The sequence below is a fragment of the Staurois parvus genome, unplaced genomic scaffold, assembly GCF_062004578.1.
Source record: "Staurois parvus isolate SC_StPar_1 unplaced genomic scaffold, SC_StPar_1.0 ptg000130l, whole genome shotgun sequence".
In the NCBI taxonomy this organism is placed as follows: domain Eukaryota; kingdom Metazoa; phylum Chordata; class Amphibia; order Anura; family Ranidae; genus Staurois; species Staurois parvus.
The window spans coordinates 2005734-2023561 of NW_028317926.1; the positions used below are offsets into that span (position 1 = coordinate 2005734).

A 17828-nucleotide genomic window follows, 5' to 3' on the forward strand; every position below is an offset into this window, starting at 1 on the left:
AGACAATCACATTGGCTGATTTGGAAAGAATTTATTTGCAAATTATGGTGTAAAATAAGTATTTGGTCACCTACAAACAAGCAAGATTTCTGGCTCTCACAGACCTGTACCTTCTTCTTTAAGAGGCTCCTCTGTCCTGCACTCATTACCTGTATCAATGGCACCTGTTTGAACTTGTTAGCAGTATAAAAGACACCTGTCCACAACCTCAAACAGTCACACTCCAAACTCCACTATGGTGAAGACCAAAGAGCTGTCGAAGGACACCAGAAACAAAATTGTAGACCTGCACCAGGCTGGGAAGACTGAATCTACAATAGGCAAGCAGCTTGGTGTGAACAAATCAACTGTGGGAGCAATAGTTAGAAAATGGAAGACATACAAGACCACTGATAATCTCCCTTGATCTGGGGCTCCACGCAAGATCTCACCCCGTGGGGTCAAAATGATCACAAGAACAGTGAGCAAAAATCTCAGGACCACACGGGGGGATCTAGTGAATGACCTGCAGAGAGCTGGGACCAACGTAACAAAGGCTACCATCAGTAACACACTACGCCGCCAGGGACTAAGATCCTGCAGTGCCAGACGTGTCCCCCTGCTTAAACCAGTACATGTCCGGGACCGTCTGAAGTTTGCTAGAGAGCATTTGGATGATCCAGAAGAGGATTGCGAGAATGTCATATGGTCAGATGAAACCAAAATAGAACTGTTTGGTAGAAACACAACTCATCGTGTTTGGAGGAGAGAGAATGCTGAGTTGCATCCAAAGAACACCATACCTACTGTGAAGCATGGGGGTGGCAACATCATGCTTTGGGGCTGTTTCTCCGCAAAGCGACCAGGACGACTGATCCATGTACAGGACAGAATGAATGGGGCCATGTATTGTGAGATTTTAAATGCAAACCTCCTTCTATCAGCAAGGGCATTGAAGATGAAACGTGGCTAGGTCTTCCAACATGACAATGATCCCAAACATACCACCCGGGCAACAAAGGAGTGGCTTCGTAAGAAGCATTTCAAGGTCCTGGAGTGGCCTAGCCAGTCTCCAGATCTCAACCCCATAGAAAACCTTTGGAGGGAGTTGAAAGTCCGTGTTGCCCAGTGACAGCCCCAAAACATCACTGCTCTAGAGGAGATCTGCATGGAGGAATGGGCCAACATACCAGCAACAGTGTGTGCCAACCTTGTGAAGACTTACAGGAAACGTTTGACCTCTGTCATTGCCAACAAAGGATATATAACAAAGTATTGAGATGAACTTTTGATATTGACCAAATACCGTATTTTTCGCTCCATAAGACGCACTTTTTTCCCCCCAAAAAAGGGGGGAAAATGTCAGTGCGTCTTATGGAGCGAATATAGAGCGGCCGGTCTGGTATTTTCACCGCCGTCGTGTCAGAATACCGGGCCGGCCGCTCAGCTCTGCAGTGGGATCTTACCTGTTCCTCTATCCAGCGGCGCGCTGTCTTCCCGGCTTCTGTAGTGCGCGTGACAGCCGGGTCCCAAGTGCGCATGCACAAGAGGCGGTGCTCTTTGTGAATGGTAAGGCGGTACCTGGGACACAGGACAGATCCCAGAAGCCGCCGGACCAATCACAAAGCGCAGCGCTTCTCGCGCATGCGCACTGGGCATCCGGCTGTCCGCCGAGCGCCCACACTACAGAAGCCGGGTAGACAGCGCGCGGCTGGATAGAGGAACAGGTAAGATCAAAGAAAAACTCTGCGGAAGTAAGAGCGGGTACCTGTCAAATTAATGTACCCGCTCCCCCTCCCTCCCCAAAGGTCAGCAGTCATCTCCTGTACTGTCCGCAGTCTCTGGTCATCCCTGTACTATCCGCAGTCTCTGGTCATCTCCTGTACTGTCCGCAGTCTCTGGTCATCTCCTGTACTGTCCGCAGTCTCTGCTCATCCCTGTACTGTCCGCAGTCTCTGCTCATCCCTGTACTGTGTCCGCAGTCTCTGGTCATCTCCTGTACTGTGTCCGCAGTCTCTGGCCATTTCCTGTACTGTGTCCGCAGTCTCTGGTCATCTTTTGTACTGTGTCCGCAGTCTCTGGTCATTTCCTGTACTATGTCCGCAGTCTCTGGTCATTTCCTGTACTATGTCCGCAGTCTCTGGTCATTTCCTGTACTATGTCCGCAGTCTCTGGTCATCTCCTGTACTGTCCGCAGTCTCTGCTCATCCCTGTACTGTCCGCAGTCTCTGCTCATCCCTGTACTGTGTCCGCAGTCTCTGGTCATCTCCTGTACCTCCCTCCCCAAAGGTCAGCAGTCATCTCCTGTACTGTCCGCAGTCTCTGGTCATCCCTGTACTATCCGCAGTCTCTGGTCATCTCCTGTACTGTCCGCAGTCTCTGCTCATCCCTGTACTGTGTCCGCAGTCTCTGGTCATCTCCTGTACTGTGTCCGCAGTCTCTGGTCATTTCCTGTACTATGTCCGCAGTCTCTGGTCATCTCCTGTACTATGTCTGCAGTCTCTGGTCATCCCCTGTACTGTGTCCGTAGTCTCTGGTCATCTCCTGTACTGTGTCTGCAGTCTCTGGTCATCTCCTGTACTGTGTCCGCAGTCTCTGGTCATCACCTGTACTGTGTCCCCAGTCTCTGGTCATCTCCTCTACTGTGTCCGCAGTCTCTGGTCATTTCCTGTACTGTGTCCGCAGTCTCTGGTCATTTCCTGTACTATGTCCGCAGTCTCTGGTCATTTCCTGTACTATGTCCGCAGTCTCTGGTCATTTCCTGTACTGTGTCCGTAGTCTCTGGTCATCTCCTGTACTGTGTCCGCAGTCTCTGGTCATCACCTGTACTGTGTCCGCAGTCTCTGGTCATCTCCTCTACTGTGTCCGCAGTCTCTGGTCATCTCCTCTACTGTGTCCGCAGTCTCTGGTCATCTCCTCTACTGTGTCCGCAGTCTCTGGTCATCTCCTCTACTGTGTCCGCAGTCTCTGGTCATCTCCTCTACTGTGTCCGCAGTCTCTGGTCATCTCCTCTACTGTGTCCGCAGTCACTGGTCATCCCTGTACTGTCCGCAGTCACTGGTCATCCCTGTACTGTCCGCAGTCACTGGTCATCCCTGTACTGTCCGCAGTCTCTGGTCATCCCTGCACTGTCCGCAGTCACTGGTCATCCCTGCACTGTCCGCAGTCACTGGTCATCCCTGCACTGTCCGCAGTCTCTGGTCATCCCTGTACTGTCCGCAGTCTCTGGTCATCCCTGTACTGTCCGCAGTCTCTGGTCATCCCTGTACTGTCCGCAGTCTCTGGTCATCCCTGTACTGTCCGCAGTCTCTGGTCATCCCTGTACTGTCCGCAGTCTCTGGTCATCCCTGTACTGTCCGCAGTCACTGGTCATCCCTGTACTGTCCGCAGTCTCTGGTCATGTCCTCTACTATGTCTGCAGTCCATTAGTTCAGAATTTTCTTTTCCTGTTTTCTGCCTCTAAAACCTAGGTGCGTCTTATGGTCTTATGGAGCGAAAAATACGGTACTTATTTTCCCCCATAATTTGCAAATAAATTCTTTCCAAATTAGCCAATGTGATTGTCTGGATTTTTTTTTCTCATTTTGTCTCTCAGAGTTGAGGTCTATCTATGATGCCAATTACAGGCCTCTCTCATCTTTTTAAGTGGGAGAACTTGCACAATTGGTGGCTGACTAAATACTTTTTTGCCCCACTGTACATATACATACACACACACACTTTTTTTTTCCACATACTGTCACCAGAGCAGTGCAGTGTCACATATGTCCGGCTGTGGCTATTGGTCAATGACAATGGCTGCAGCACTGGCATAGAGTGTCATCAAAGCAGCAATGTCTCTGATCAAAGAGAAGCACCATAGTGACACTATAGTGCTATGGGGAGGTTTTTTTTTTTTAACACTCTGACTGCTTGCTACAGTTATAATTGTAGTAAGCAGTCAGTTCCCTCTCACAGCCAACCGCTGTGAGAGGGAATGGCTCAGAATCTGCAGGCATGCAGCCTTTATTCACATGGTACAGGGCCTGTATCCCGCTCTGTAATAAGCTGTGTCTGAGGGACAAAAGAATCACAGAGCACATTGCTGTATGCTCTAGGTGCCACACAGAAGTGGCCCATGTGGGAGGATGTATATTTATATGCCCTCCCGAATCGACACTTGTCCCAGCTGGATGTTTTAATACGCAATTTATTGTGAGCAGATTCTTTATCAAATCCACCTCAGTATTTTGTGCAATCCAGAAAGAGGATATGTATCAAGCTACACTGTTTGAGACATGTTGTCATAGACTAATTGATAAAACTACAACCTATAGATATGTCCAGGGCTTTTTTTTTCAGAAATATCTGAGGCAAACCAGTCAGCTTGGTGGTAAAGGATCACCCAGTTGTTGTCAATGTGCATCCAAGGCAATTTTGACTGCACAAGGAAAGCTCCTTGATGTCTCTCAGAAAGAGAGCAGGAAATTGCATAATATATAATTACATAATACACCTTTATTTGCTGAAATATAAAAATGTGGACTTCCATATTTGGTATACCAGAACACCTTCTCAGTAATGAATGCCCTCTGTTGGTTAGCCATGCTGACGAGTGGTGGTGGGAGGCATGCTAGGGCTCCAACTTAGGAGAACCTATCTAGTTGATTCCCCTATGTTCAGGGGGGGTTTCTGCAATTCAGGATAAAGTGTACCCAGAAACCTCTTGGTGCCAGTATTTAATCCTTTAAGAGAACAGTTTACAAAAGCAACAACATATTCTTTAGTATGCGTCACAGTACCTTATGTGTTCCCATTACAATGGCCCCTTAAAAAAGTGCAAACACACAACAGGACCAATAACAAATGAAAGATAGTTATCCTTTCAATATGTTTTGGGACTATGGGGATAAGCTAGAGATCCTAGAGAAACAAATTCATTAGAAGCAAACAAAGCATTTAATTTCAATTAAGATAATGCCCTGATAAAAATCAAAGAACATCAACAGGTCAGATAACAATACTAAGAATGTTAACTACGAACTGCAGAAACCTAGCCCTTATACATCTGTCCTTGCCTCAACAGAGCTTAAAGGATACATTCACCTTTTGATAAAAAATAATGAATGCACCAATAAAAAAAGTGCATTTTTTATTTTTTGCTGCAGGAGCCTGGAAAGCATTGCACCAGTGATCAGCAGATTGACTGAATGCACTACCACAGCGCTCTACAGCACCATGGTAGTTCATTGAGAACTACAAGCCGACAGCCGCTAAGGTTGTCAGGACTTGTAGTTCATTCATTCACAGAACACTGAATCATGCGACAGAGCAGGCAGAGCCCTGCATGCAGTGACATAACACTCTATAAATGCCACTTTTTTAAACATTTGACAGCTAGAAGCAAGAAGTAGGGAAGCGGGGGCCAGTGCTTTCATAACATGTTACATGTTACACCCTGAATATGGGTGTAACATGTTATGAAAGGTGAACTTATCCTTTAAAGTGTATGTCTGGGTTAAATGTAAAAACAAAAAACATATGCAGTACATTTCTGCAGTGCATGCACATCCCCCCCTTTGAAACATTACAAATACAAAAAAAGACCTGTCGATCTGCCAAAAATCCCACATTACCTATAGTGAGCTGACAATGCTGCTTCTGCACTGCATTATCCTTTACTCTATAAAATATGGGAGAGGTGTTCCATAGTACAGAAAAAAGAAATCAGGAAGGGCTGACAACAATGATTAGGATTTCAGTGCAGCAAAGGCAGTATGTTGGCAACTCACCACAAAAAATTAGGAGCTCACCTGTCTTCTGCAGTTCAGCAGCATAGAGATAACTGAATCAGGTAGGCCCTGTACTTCAGGGCCTGGGCTTCAACAGGTAGGCCATTAAAGCCAGCGAACGATATACAGTGTGGTAAACAGGTCCTTAGGACAGAAAATCTGGATGATCTGGGAGGGCCCATGAGGAGTCTGTCAGGAGTCAAAATAAGTCAGAGTACCACATCAGCCTGGGCCAGTTTGGTGCGATGAGAATCATCAGAATGCCCTCCATCTCAACACTGTGCAGTGTGTGAGGAAGGAGTTCCAGAGGGGAAAAGGCACAGATTAGGTTTAATTAATCCCATGAATTAACCAGAGTGTCCACTGCGAAGGCTAGATCAGGGGACACACCAAGCCAGTTTGTTGTTGAAACAGGAAGCCAGATGGTCTACATCAGATGATTCCCACCTGCAACTGAGGTCTTGAAGCACCTTGGGTTAAGTGATTATGCTCCCCTGAGTCCGGATATTGTCAACTGAAGAAGTCCACCTGCCAATTTTCCACCTGATCAGCTATTATTTGAGCTGCAAGACTTCTGGTTCTTCTCTGGTGGTTAATGCAAAGCACTGCCATGGCATTATCCAGAATAACAACAGTCGCGTGAACTTGTAGTCGAGAGGTCCGGTGTTTAATCAAATCACTCCAAGATCCAGCATGTTGATGGAGAGCGGAGATTTCCCTGGAGACCAAATCCCTTGCACTGCAAGGGTGTCCATGACTCTTTTCAAACCTGACAGGCTGGCATCTATCATGAGAATGTTCCAGAATAGTGTAGGGAAGGATTTTTCTGACTCCAGGGCTTGACTTGTGACCCACCAGGCCAGGGATAGCCTGTTCTTGGGTTTCAGGTGGGAGTGATGGCCCAGAGACTAAGATTTCTTGTCCCACATACTGTAGCTAGAATGTTGTGTAGCAATACTCTAGAGTAAAATTGGGCATAAAGAACTGCATCGAAGGAGGATACCATTAAGACCAGATTCCTGAAACAAAGGTGGATTGTCAGTTGGCTTTAAGACTGTAGCTTCTGAACAGGGGAGCATTTGGAGCTTTCCTTATGGAAGGAAGACTCTGGACAAGGAAGAATCCAGGAGTAGACCTAGATACGCCAAGTGAGGAGTCTGTGCTTGCGCCGACTTTTGGGGTTCCTGTGTGATTGATGTGGGAACCGGCCATAAGTATGTTTATACTTTAATTTATTACACATTTGGGCATATAATGTAAATACAAAAACTTGATTATGCATTTTATACAGCTGGTGCACTGCTTAAAATATGTGAAATTCATATTACAATAGTATGATTTATTCTGCATGAGCGATGATTACAAAAAGTCATAAAATTAGACAAAAAACATCATCACCTAATGAAATGTTAGCATTCTAATTAGACAAAATAAATATATTTTAGGATTTTACGTTCCAATGTTATATTTTTTCTTATATTACAACCTCATTACATGGTTTATGTACGAAATTTTTCTACACTTTCAGGTTTTGCAGCTGTTTCTACACTGGAGGCTAGTAAATTGTAAATGAAACTAATCAGTTTTCTTGGAATCAATACCCTGTGGAAAGAGCATACATAGAAATTAAATCAACAGAAGTCACTTTATTTTCTTGTATGCGGCATATAACAGACTTTGCTGAACCATTACCATCTTCTAATTATCTGTACCAGACATAAACAGCACTACTCCCTAATGTAATCCTCTCCAGCATTCCCAGATTAATATTGTTATGATATGAAGAAAAGAGGAATTGTGCAACAGCTTGTTAACACATACATGATTTAAATGTCCTTCTAAAAACCTCTGAGCCACAGAGCCTATATTATGTTTAAAATATCCAACTCCTACAAAAAAATTAAGCCGCTAACAGGTATCAAGTACAGCTACATATACACAAATGCTGTTGTTCTGAAAGGGAAGATGCCACTACCTCTGAGTAATGATGTCCCTTACCCGCTTCCTCATGTCCCAACATGATCATATAGGCCAATTATGATTCTGAACTGCATCAATGACAATTAGGAATGAGGAGAAGACAGGAAAAGCTGGGCCAACTTTGTTACTACTGTGAATCACAGGAGCTTTATTCCTGCATTTTGGTGTAAAGAGAGCAGAGAGAACTGTAGCAGGTATGCACAGACACCACTAGATGCATGCATTTTATAATTGCTAGAAGGTCTATTTTTTTCTAAGTGACAGATGAAAATAGTCCAAAGCTACTGTGCAATATCACTACACAACCTATAGCATTTCAAGGACAGCCAGCTGTCCATTCATGATCTACCTGAAGATCTTTCGAACAAAAGATTATTGTTCATACATGCACAAATAACGCAACAGAAGTTTTTCTACTACTCTCTACTTTGTGTACATGTTGAAGGTGGGCATGGACACGGATAACGTATTTATTGTCAGTTCATGGATTCAAGTAATACACCACATTGATTAGGGGGCCCACATGTTTGTCCCACAACATTGCCCTGATATATTGAATAAATCTGTGATTTGGCAATAAATGGGTTAATCCAATAATCCAACATGGCATGGCATTAATTGGCTATTTTTTTCCATGGTGTATACATCTCAGAATTGAAAAGCCTCATCTCATCTAATGGTAGATTGCAGTGAACTAATGTGAATATATATATATACATATATATATATATACAGTTGTGTTCAAAATAATAGCAGTCAGACATCACTAACCTGATCAATCACTGTTTTGGTAGAAATGATATGTCTACATGGCAAATAATTTACTAGCAGGTGTAGTAGAGTAATAGAAATCCAACAGACCCAACAGTCATGACATGCATGCTGCTGATTCTGTGTAATTGAATTACTAATTGAAAGGGGCATGTTCAAAATAATAGCAGTGTGGAGTTCTATTAGTGAGGTCATTCATTCTTTGAAAAACAGGTGGCAATTATTGCCCTTATTTAAGGAAGGAAGGCAGCAAATGTACATGTTGGTTACAGTGCATTTCTCTCTGAAATTCTGAGGAAAATGGGTTGTTCCAGACATTGTTCAGAAGAACAGCGTACCTTGATTAAAAAGTTGATTGGAGAGGGGAAAACATATAAAGAAGTGCAGAAAATGATAGGCTGCTCAGCTAAAATGATCGCAAATGCTTTAAAATGGCAACCAAAACCTAACGTGGAAGAAAGCGAAAAACTACCATTCAAATGGATATAAGAATAGCCAAAATGGCAAGAACTCAGCCAACAATCAGCTCCAGGAAGATCAAAGAAGGTCTAAAGTTACCTGTGAGTACTGTTACAATTAGAAGACGCCTATGTGAAGCCAAGCTATATGCAAAAAGCCCCCACAAAGTCCCACTGTTGAAAAAAAGACGTGCTGAAGAGGTTACAATTTGCCAAAGAGCACATTGACTGGCCTAAAGAGAAATGGCGCAACATTTTGTGGACTGTTGAAAGTAAGATTGTTCTTTTTGGGTCTAGTGGCCGGAGAAAGTTTGTCAGACGACCCCCAAACACTGAATTCAAGCCACAGTTCATTGCGAAGACAGTGAAGCATGGTTGCGCAAGCATCATGATATGGGGATGTTTCTCATACTACGGTGTTGTGCCTATTTATCGCATACCAGGGATCATGGATCAGTTTGAATACATCAGAATACTTGAAGAGGTCATGCTGCCTTATGCTGAAGGGGAAGTGCCCTTGAAATGGGTGTTCCAACAAGACAACGACCCCAAACACACCAGTAAACGTGCAACATCTTGGTTCCAGACCAACAAGATTGACGTTATGGAGTGACCAGCCCAATCCCCGGATCTTAATCTAATAGAAAACTTGTGGGGTGACAACAAAAATGCAGTTTCTGAGGCAAAACCAAGAAATAGAGAAGAACTGTGGAATGTAGTCCAATCATCCTGGGCTGGAATATCTGTTCACAGGTGCCAGAAGTTGGTTGACTCCATGCAACACAGATGTACAGCAGTTCTCAGAAACAGTGCTTATACAACTAAATATTAAGTGATTCAAAGGAAAGCAAAATCTTCAAACATTTTTCAGTTTATATAGTGAATGTTTGAGTTTGTAAAGAAGAATACAAACACTGCTATTTTTTTGAACAGTCTAATATTCACTTTTCTTCAATTTGTTTAGAGGAACAACACAAATTTGATATATTTTTCTTCATGTTTTGATTTGGAATAGAATGTGTAGTGTTCCCAATGCATTTGTGTGTATGGAAATAAAAGCTATTAGAAGGATTTTGAGCTTTATTCACTTTTTTCAACACACTGCTATTATTTTGAACACAACTGTATATACACACATACATACACTATATTGCCAAAAGTATTGGGACACCCCTCCAAATCATTGGATTCAGGTATTACAATCACCTCCATGGCCACTGGTGTATAAAATCAAGCACCTAGGCATGCAAACTGCTTCTACAAACATTTGTGAAAGAATGGGGCGCTCTTAGGAGCTCAGTGAACTCAAGCGAGGCACCGTGCAATAAGTCCATCCAAGAAATGTCCTTGCTGCTAAATATTCCACAGTCAACTGTTAGTGGTATTATAACAAAGTGGAAGTAGCTGGGAACAACAGAAGCTCAGCCACAAAGTGGTAGGCCACATATAATCACAGAACGGGGTCAGCACATGACGAAGTGTACAGTGCACAGAAGTCGCCAACTGTCTACAGAGTCAATAGCTAAAGACCTCCAAACTTCATGTGGCCTTTAGATTAGCACAACAACAGTGCGTAGAGAGCTTCATGGAATGGGTTTCCATGGCCAAGCCGCTGCATCCAAGCCTTACATCACCAAGTACAATGCAAAGTGTTAGATACAGTGGTGTAAAGCACACCGCTACTGGATTCGTGTTCTCTGGAGTGATTGATCACGCTTCTCTGTTGGGCAACCCTAAGGATGTGTCTGGGTTTGGCAGTTTCCAGGAGAACGGTACTTACCTGACTGCATTATGCCAAGTGTAAAGTTTGGTGCAGGGGATATTATCGTGTAGGGTTGTTTTTCAGGGGTTGGCCTTGGCCTTTTAGTTCCAGTGAATGGACCTCTTAAGGCGTCAGCATACCAAGACATTTTGGACAATTTCATGCTCCCAACTTTGTGGGAACAGTTTGGGGATGGCCCCTTCCTGTTCCAGCATGACTGCGCACTAGTGCACAAAGCAAGGTCCATAAAGACATGGATGAGTGAGTTTGGGATAGAGGAGCTTGACTGGCCTGTACAGAGTTCTGCCCTCTACTTGATAGAACACCTTTGGGATGAATTAGAGCAGAGACTGCGATCCAGGCATTCTTGTCCAACATCAGTACCTGACCTGACAAATGCGCTTCTGGAAGATTGGTCAAACATTCCCAAAGACACACTCCTAAACCTTGTGGACAGCCCTCCCAGAGGAGTTGAAGTTGTTATAGCTGCAATGGGTGGGCCAACTCAATATTGAACCCTACGGGCTAAGACAGGGATACCATTCATGTGCATGTAAAGGCAGGCGTCCCAATACTTTTGGCAATATAGTTTAAATATAGATATATATTTATATATATAATTTTTTCTTTTGTGAGCTGGGTATAGGTGGCAGGTACAAAGCTCCCTGGGGTGAGCATACTTTCAGGTACAGATACCAGTCCAGTGATGTAGTGGCAAACAATGGTGGGTTTATTTGTGCTATTTACAGATCTATTTACAAGTGCTGTACACTGCAATGATGCAAACAGAAAGAAAGCTTACAAGCTCTCCTTTAATGGGGCATCAACCCCAAAACCACTGTACCACCTCAAGCTATGGCACAACCTGCCACAATAGCCCAGGATTGGTAAGTGGTTTCACAGAAATGCTTCTCTAAAAAGATATCCTCTGGAGAACCTCATGCTTCTTAAAGACACAGTTATGTAACTCCCCGGCGGTGGATGAGAGGTCTACTGTTCCTCATCCCCCGGCAACTTACAGCAGTACAAACTGCTTAAGGGTTTGGATGCAAACTTATACTTTTTTGTTCTAACGTGCACCATTGTGCTCAAGCTCTTTTCTCTATATACAGCTTCAACCACTGTTGCCTGTCCAGTTGCATTTTGTCTTCCAGCAGTATTGATAAATGAACACTGTAGTCATAAGCGCAAAGGCACATCCCAAGGTAAGTAATGAAAACTGTCATAAGTGATGAGAACCCACTGCTGCCATAGCAAATCACATAAGTGAATCCAGGAAATACTGACAAGAGCCAGGTGCTGTGGAATGTATAGTCATAAAAAACACCTTTTATGGAGGTGTACCTTTAATAAAGGATGGTGCATAACAAGGTAAAATACACAAGCCTGTGGCTTTAAGATGCCAGGTATCCAGATGGATGGCCCGTCTGCCCAGAGGGCAGCTGTAGAGACGAGGAACTCCTGTCAAGCAGGGACCACGTGGTCGCGACGTCCCAGCATCCCGGGTGACGTCACCAAGATGTTAGGGAGACGGAGGGGAGGAATCCACGCTCAAGCCGCAGCTAAGGAAGTGGAGGCTGGTTGCCAGGACAACATGTTTCATGCGGATGTGCTTTCTCAAGTCGGTTATAGGTCTTGCAAGCAGCCATTTTATAGGAGACCCACACGGCAAGGAGGCTGGCTTATTCACAGAAGGGGATATGGTTAGAGCAGACAGCTCATCCCACCTTACGCTCAATTGTAATGAACACAGGATCGGAGCTCTATTTATAATATAAAACAATAAACACAAAAAAGAGGCTTATATCAAATGAAATAAGGGAAGTATATCAGGCGAAGGATATACTACAGCTTTCAGCTCTGATGCACATTGAATGACAATTGTGCGGTCATGCAACACTGTACCCATATTAAATTTTTATAATTTTTTTCACACAAATAGAGCTTTCTTTTGGTGGTATTTAATCACCACTGGGCGTTTTATTTTTTGCACTATAAACAAAAAAACGAAATTGCCTGTGGAGGAGAAGAGGATTTCTGGGATAAATTTAGCATCTGACAAGGATTACTGGTTACCATCTACAACACTATTTAATCCATGGGAAGATATATTGGTTACTATTAGCAACACTTGGAAGAACATCAGTCACCAACATCACATTGCACATTGGGATAGACCCAAATAAAAGCGCTAGTGACCATCCTAGAGATAGGTGGTCATGGGATGACGTTGAGTGCATATCCATGTGGGACTCCGGTCTGAGCACAATGGAGCACTTGTCACTTTAATACGGAGTTCACGATCAAGAACTTAGCACGCTTGCACTCTATTTTCACATATTGGGACTACATATCTAATACAACCAGTGTAATTAGATGTTTATTGTTTATTACGTATGATTATTGATTATTTTTGAGTGTCATCAATTTTTTATTGTTTACACAAGTTCACAATTAGGACTGCTGCATTACAGGGGTATTTCACATTGGGTTTTTCATTCGTAAGCGCAGAAGCATTCCTTTACTAAGTATGTTATTACTGGCAGATATGTAGAAAAAATACGAAACAAGGTCACTACCTCCAACAGTCCAAGCCTCCCTAGAAGCATGACGAGCCTTCCTTAGCTCTTCTATGTATAACTCACATATTAATAAGATGCACTTCCCTATCTCAGTCACTGAGATACTACTACTACCGCTACTCTCTGTTTGACATTTGCTCCACTGTGGTCTTCAGAACATAGATTTTTTTCCAAGGAAATAGGCTTAAAACTCTGGAGCACTTAATAGCAAAGTTCAATTTACCCTTGAATACACACTACACTTATATACGCATACTGAGCTTCCTGATCCATCGCCTTTTACCCAAAGTTCAGATTCATCCCAAAGCGTAGCAATACTACAGTAGCAGTAAACTTGCGGTTAAAGGCATTTCACTATTCTTTAGCCTCCTGCAAGCCAAAACAACCTTTACAAAAACAACCTCCATTCAGAGATGAGAGGTGGACCTTAAAACCCAATTCTCCCCTATCCCCCCACCCCCCGAAATGGCTCACAGCTATTTGCTCAGCCCAGACTTCTACCCACTGTGTGAACCACAGGGAATTAGCTTCTCCATCGAAATCTCTCCACTATGTTGGCATGATTCTGGACAAATAGGTATCCTGCTTCATGTAATGTGTTCATGCCCCAACCTCACAAGTTTTTGGCAAAAAATTTCTTGTGTCTTGGCTGAAGTGACAGGAATTATAGTTGCCCCTAATCCGGTCTTGGCAATTATGAATTTAGGAATAGACAAATTTCCCCCTCTTTATCAGTTAGTGGTCTCACATATTTTGAATGCAGCACGGGTTGTGATCACCAGAAACTAGAAAGCTAATATGGCCTCTAACCCATCTGAGGTTCTAGCACTTGTACAACAGAATTATGTACTTAAACAACTACGCCTCAATAGACATGTCAAATTCACTGCATCTTGGCAGACATGGTTGGTTTGGTATAGATCGCAAACTAGGACAGGTATAAGCTCGTAAGTCTACATAATGGCTTCTGGATTATAAATGTATGTTATGCATAGAATACTGAAAGAGGTTCTTCTTTCATGTTTATCCTTGTTATTTCTGTATCTAGCCATTCATTGGCTTCATTTTTCTTTACTTGAAATGCAAATGGTAATCTTTCAATAAAAAGTTATAGTTAAAAAAAAAAAAAAAAAAAAGAGCCCGTTCTTCCACTTTAACTATTTAAGCCACTGTTACATTTCCACATTACGGTATGGCTGCAGCACAGTATACTCATGGTTTTTGTGTGTGTTTTCCATAGCCTTTCCATTATGTCCCATGTTTTTGGCGTGTTTTCTGCAAACACATCAAAGATGCAACATGCAGAACTTTATGTACACTTTCAGAAAATGCACCAAAACCGTGAAACATAATAGAAAGCCTATGGGAAACCACTGGTACAACCGCGCTGTGGCCAAATCACAGTGAGGCAATGTGTCAGCAGTCTTAAAGCAACTGTCTAGATATTATACATCAGTTGGACTATTATATATATGCAATCTAGTTTTTAGAAGGTGGAAAGACAATATATGTGCAAATAGCATTTTTGTATTAAAATATTACAGAGTAGAAATATCATTTGTTTTATATCCTAAGCATATCTGCAAGTAATTTATAAAACCATGCTATTTTACCTGTATATATGCATAGCTTAAATATGTGTTGTATGGCTTATATCAGGGGTCTTGAATTATAATTTACGGAGGTCCGGTCAGCAAAATTTTTTTCCAGCAGAGGTCCAAACCTCGTTAGCGATATAACACATCACAGTCCCCCAGTACATTATGATCTTTAGCGTACCTTTCACACACACTATAGTCCCCTCTTTAAAGAAGTCCCACAGTGTCCTCTTTTCCCTTCACATCACTGCCCCCCTTTACATCACAGTGTCCCTTAACAAAACACAGTGTCTCCTAACACAACACAGCACCCCTTAACACAACACAGCGCCACCTAACACAACACAGCGCCCCTAACACAACACAGCGCCCCTAACACAACACAGCGCCCCTAACACAACACAGCGCCCCTAACACAACACAGCGCCCCTTAACACAACACAGCGCCACCTAACACAACACAGCGCCCCTAACACAACACAGCGCCCCTAACACAACACAGCACCCCTAACACAACACAGCACCCCTTAACATAACACAGCACCCCTTAACATAACACAGCACCCCTTAACATAACATAGCACCCCTTAACATAACATAGCACCCCTTAACATAACACAGCACCCCTTAACACAACACAGTGCCCCTAACAACACAGCAAATATATAGCAAAGACGGGATATCTCTTTGCTGGATGGGGATGTCCCTTTTTGGACTGGCCTGTCTCTTTGCTGTATTGGGATGTCTCTTTGCTGTATTGGGATGTCTCTTTGCTGGACCCAACTGGGCAAAGAGACAGCCCAGTCCAGCAAAGAGACATCGCTGCCCAGCAAAGAGACAGCCGCCCAGCAAAGAGACATCCCATCCAGCAAAGATACAGCCCACTCCAGCAAAGAGACAGCCCATCCATCAAAGAGACAGCTCGTCCAGCAGAGACAGCCCCATCCACTGCTGCTACAGACCTATCACAGTGTGCTGGCGGGTGAAGAAGAGAGTCTGCCATTATCCCTTCAGTGCAGCAGCTGGCCAAGGAGGTGTCCCTGTGTCAGTGGCGCTTCCTGCTGGTCACTGGAGCCATCACTTCCACTCCTCCTGTCGGCCCTGCTTTAGACATAGCTGCACAGTGGGAGGTGAGCAGCAGCCGCCATCTGTATTAGCCCCGTCCAGACCGCAGTAACCGCTTGCCTCCAGCTGTGAGGCCAGGTCATCTTAAGCCCGACGGCCCCGAGGGAGGGCACCCGGAGGTGGCAGTGGCATGGCTGCGGTCCGGACGGGACTGTCCCTCAGTCTGGTTCCAGACCGCGGTCCGCCATTTAGTGACCACTGGCTTAGATAGTTAAAAAATTGAGGTTAGAATAAAAAGTTCTTGTTTTTTTACATGATTGTACCCTATCTATAATCCTTTTAAACCCATTTCCCCTTGAGGCACTCTTCTCACACCCCATTTTAGTATGTTGCTCTAAGGAGAGATATGTCACATATTAATGTGTGTTGCATTCAGGAAGCCCATTAATTTTGTCCATTACCCCAATGGACAAAATTAATGGGCTGCCTGAATACAACACACACTGCCACTGAAAACAAACAGCCCTGCAACGCACTAACATAAGCCCACAAACACACTGGGTCCAGGGATGCTGTGGTGAAATGGCACCACTAAAGCATAAATCCAATCCAAGATATTACTAGCCCACCATGTTCAGATTAACAAAAAAGACACTTTAATGTCATCAGCAGAAAGCATCCTGCTGTGTAACAAAGACAGAAATGTAACAGTTGACTCCAAGTAACAGTAACAAAACGTGTGCATGAGGGAAAACTAACTTCTAATAGGTAATATTCTAAGTAACATTTAAACTAACAGAAATTGTAACCCTTCCACTTTCTTTCCAAAAGCAAAATAGGAAAGAATCGGGCTTCAACCCAGCCCAAGTCCAAACTTTTTTTTGTGGACTGGGTGTGAATTAGAACTTCTGTCAGCTTTAAGTTTTCTCTGTGTAACCCAAATAGGTAGAACACACATCACTCCCTGTCCTGCTGTAGTGAGTTAATATATCAAAAACTTCATGAAAACATTAATGACCCCACATTGTTACTGGTATATGAAAATGTCAAACAGAATAAACCACCTTACCAGTAGTCTGCCAAAGTTGTACAGAAACTCCTCATTTATGACTTGGGGACGAAAAACCTGTTTAAAAACAAAATTTGCAGCAAAATCATTAGAGTAATGACCAGAAATATACTTTTACCATAATAGGCTGACTTTAATTGAACGGATTCAAACTGAAGCAGAATACAGTTTGCAAATGTGAGATGCAAAAAATGATGCATGTAGCAAACTATATGCCACGCATAAGGAGGATAGGAAATGTAGGCCTCACTTTTCTTTCTTCTAATATGAAGAATTTAGGCTTTCCATACCACGTAAAGTGAATCTGTGCTTGCCCATTCAGGGCAGCACAACAAGTGCACTTTAACCCTGGCGCCCTCAGCTGCTTATACTTGCCTTCCCTTTATTCCCTTGCTTCTTTATCAGCAATAGTAGCTTACATATGGCTGAGAACTCTCTCCTGCCTCCATGTGACAACCCTGGGTGCCTAACCAGCTGTGCACCAGCTAAAAGAGGCCCTGAGGCAACAATAATCTTCCCAAAAGATTATATGCACACTTAACATATAATATACATTTTATTTACCTGTAAAAACATTTCTTGTGAAAACATCCAAAAGCCCTGACACTGCTGTTGGACAGAACCATTTTGGCTGTGATGTCAGCATCCCCAGCAGACTCAGAGCAGTTACTCAAATGACACTATGACAATATATAGTATTTCCCTTTTATCCTCCCCCAGAAGCTACATAAAAGGGTATATAGGAAAGTGAGGAAAGAGGGAAAAGGAGCCACCAGCACAGGCAGCAATTACA

At 43.4% G+C, this 17828-nt stretch overlaps 1 protein-coding gene across 2 annotated transcripts in view; it reads right to left on the bottom strand.

The window, feature by feature from the left end:
- Window positions 1-17828, bottom strand: part of ULK4 (unc-51 like kinase 4) — an 898798-nt gene that overhangs the window by 516647 nt on the left and 364323 nt on the right. For both annotated transcript variants that reach the window (XM_089672503.1, XM_089672504.1), the window contains exon 25: window positions 17036-17092. In XM_089672503.1, the coding sequence (XP_089528629.1) occupies window positions 17036-17092 (57 nt within the window). The remainder of the gene's footprint in view (window positions 1-17035; window positions 17093-17828) is intronic.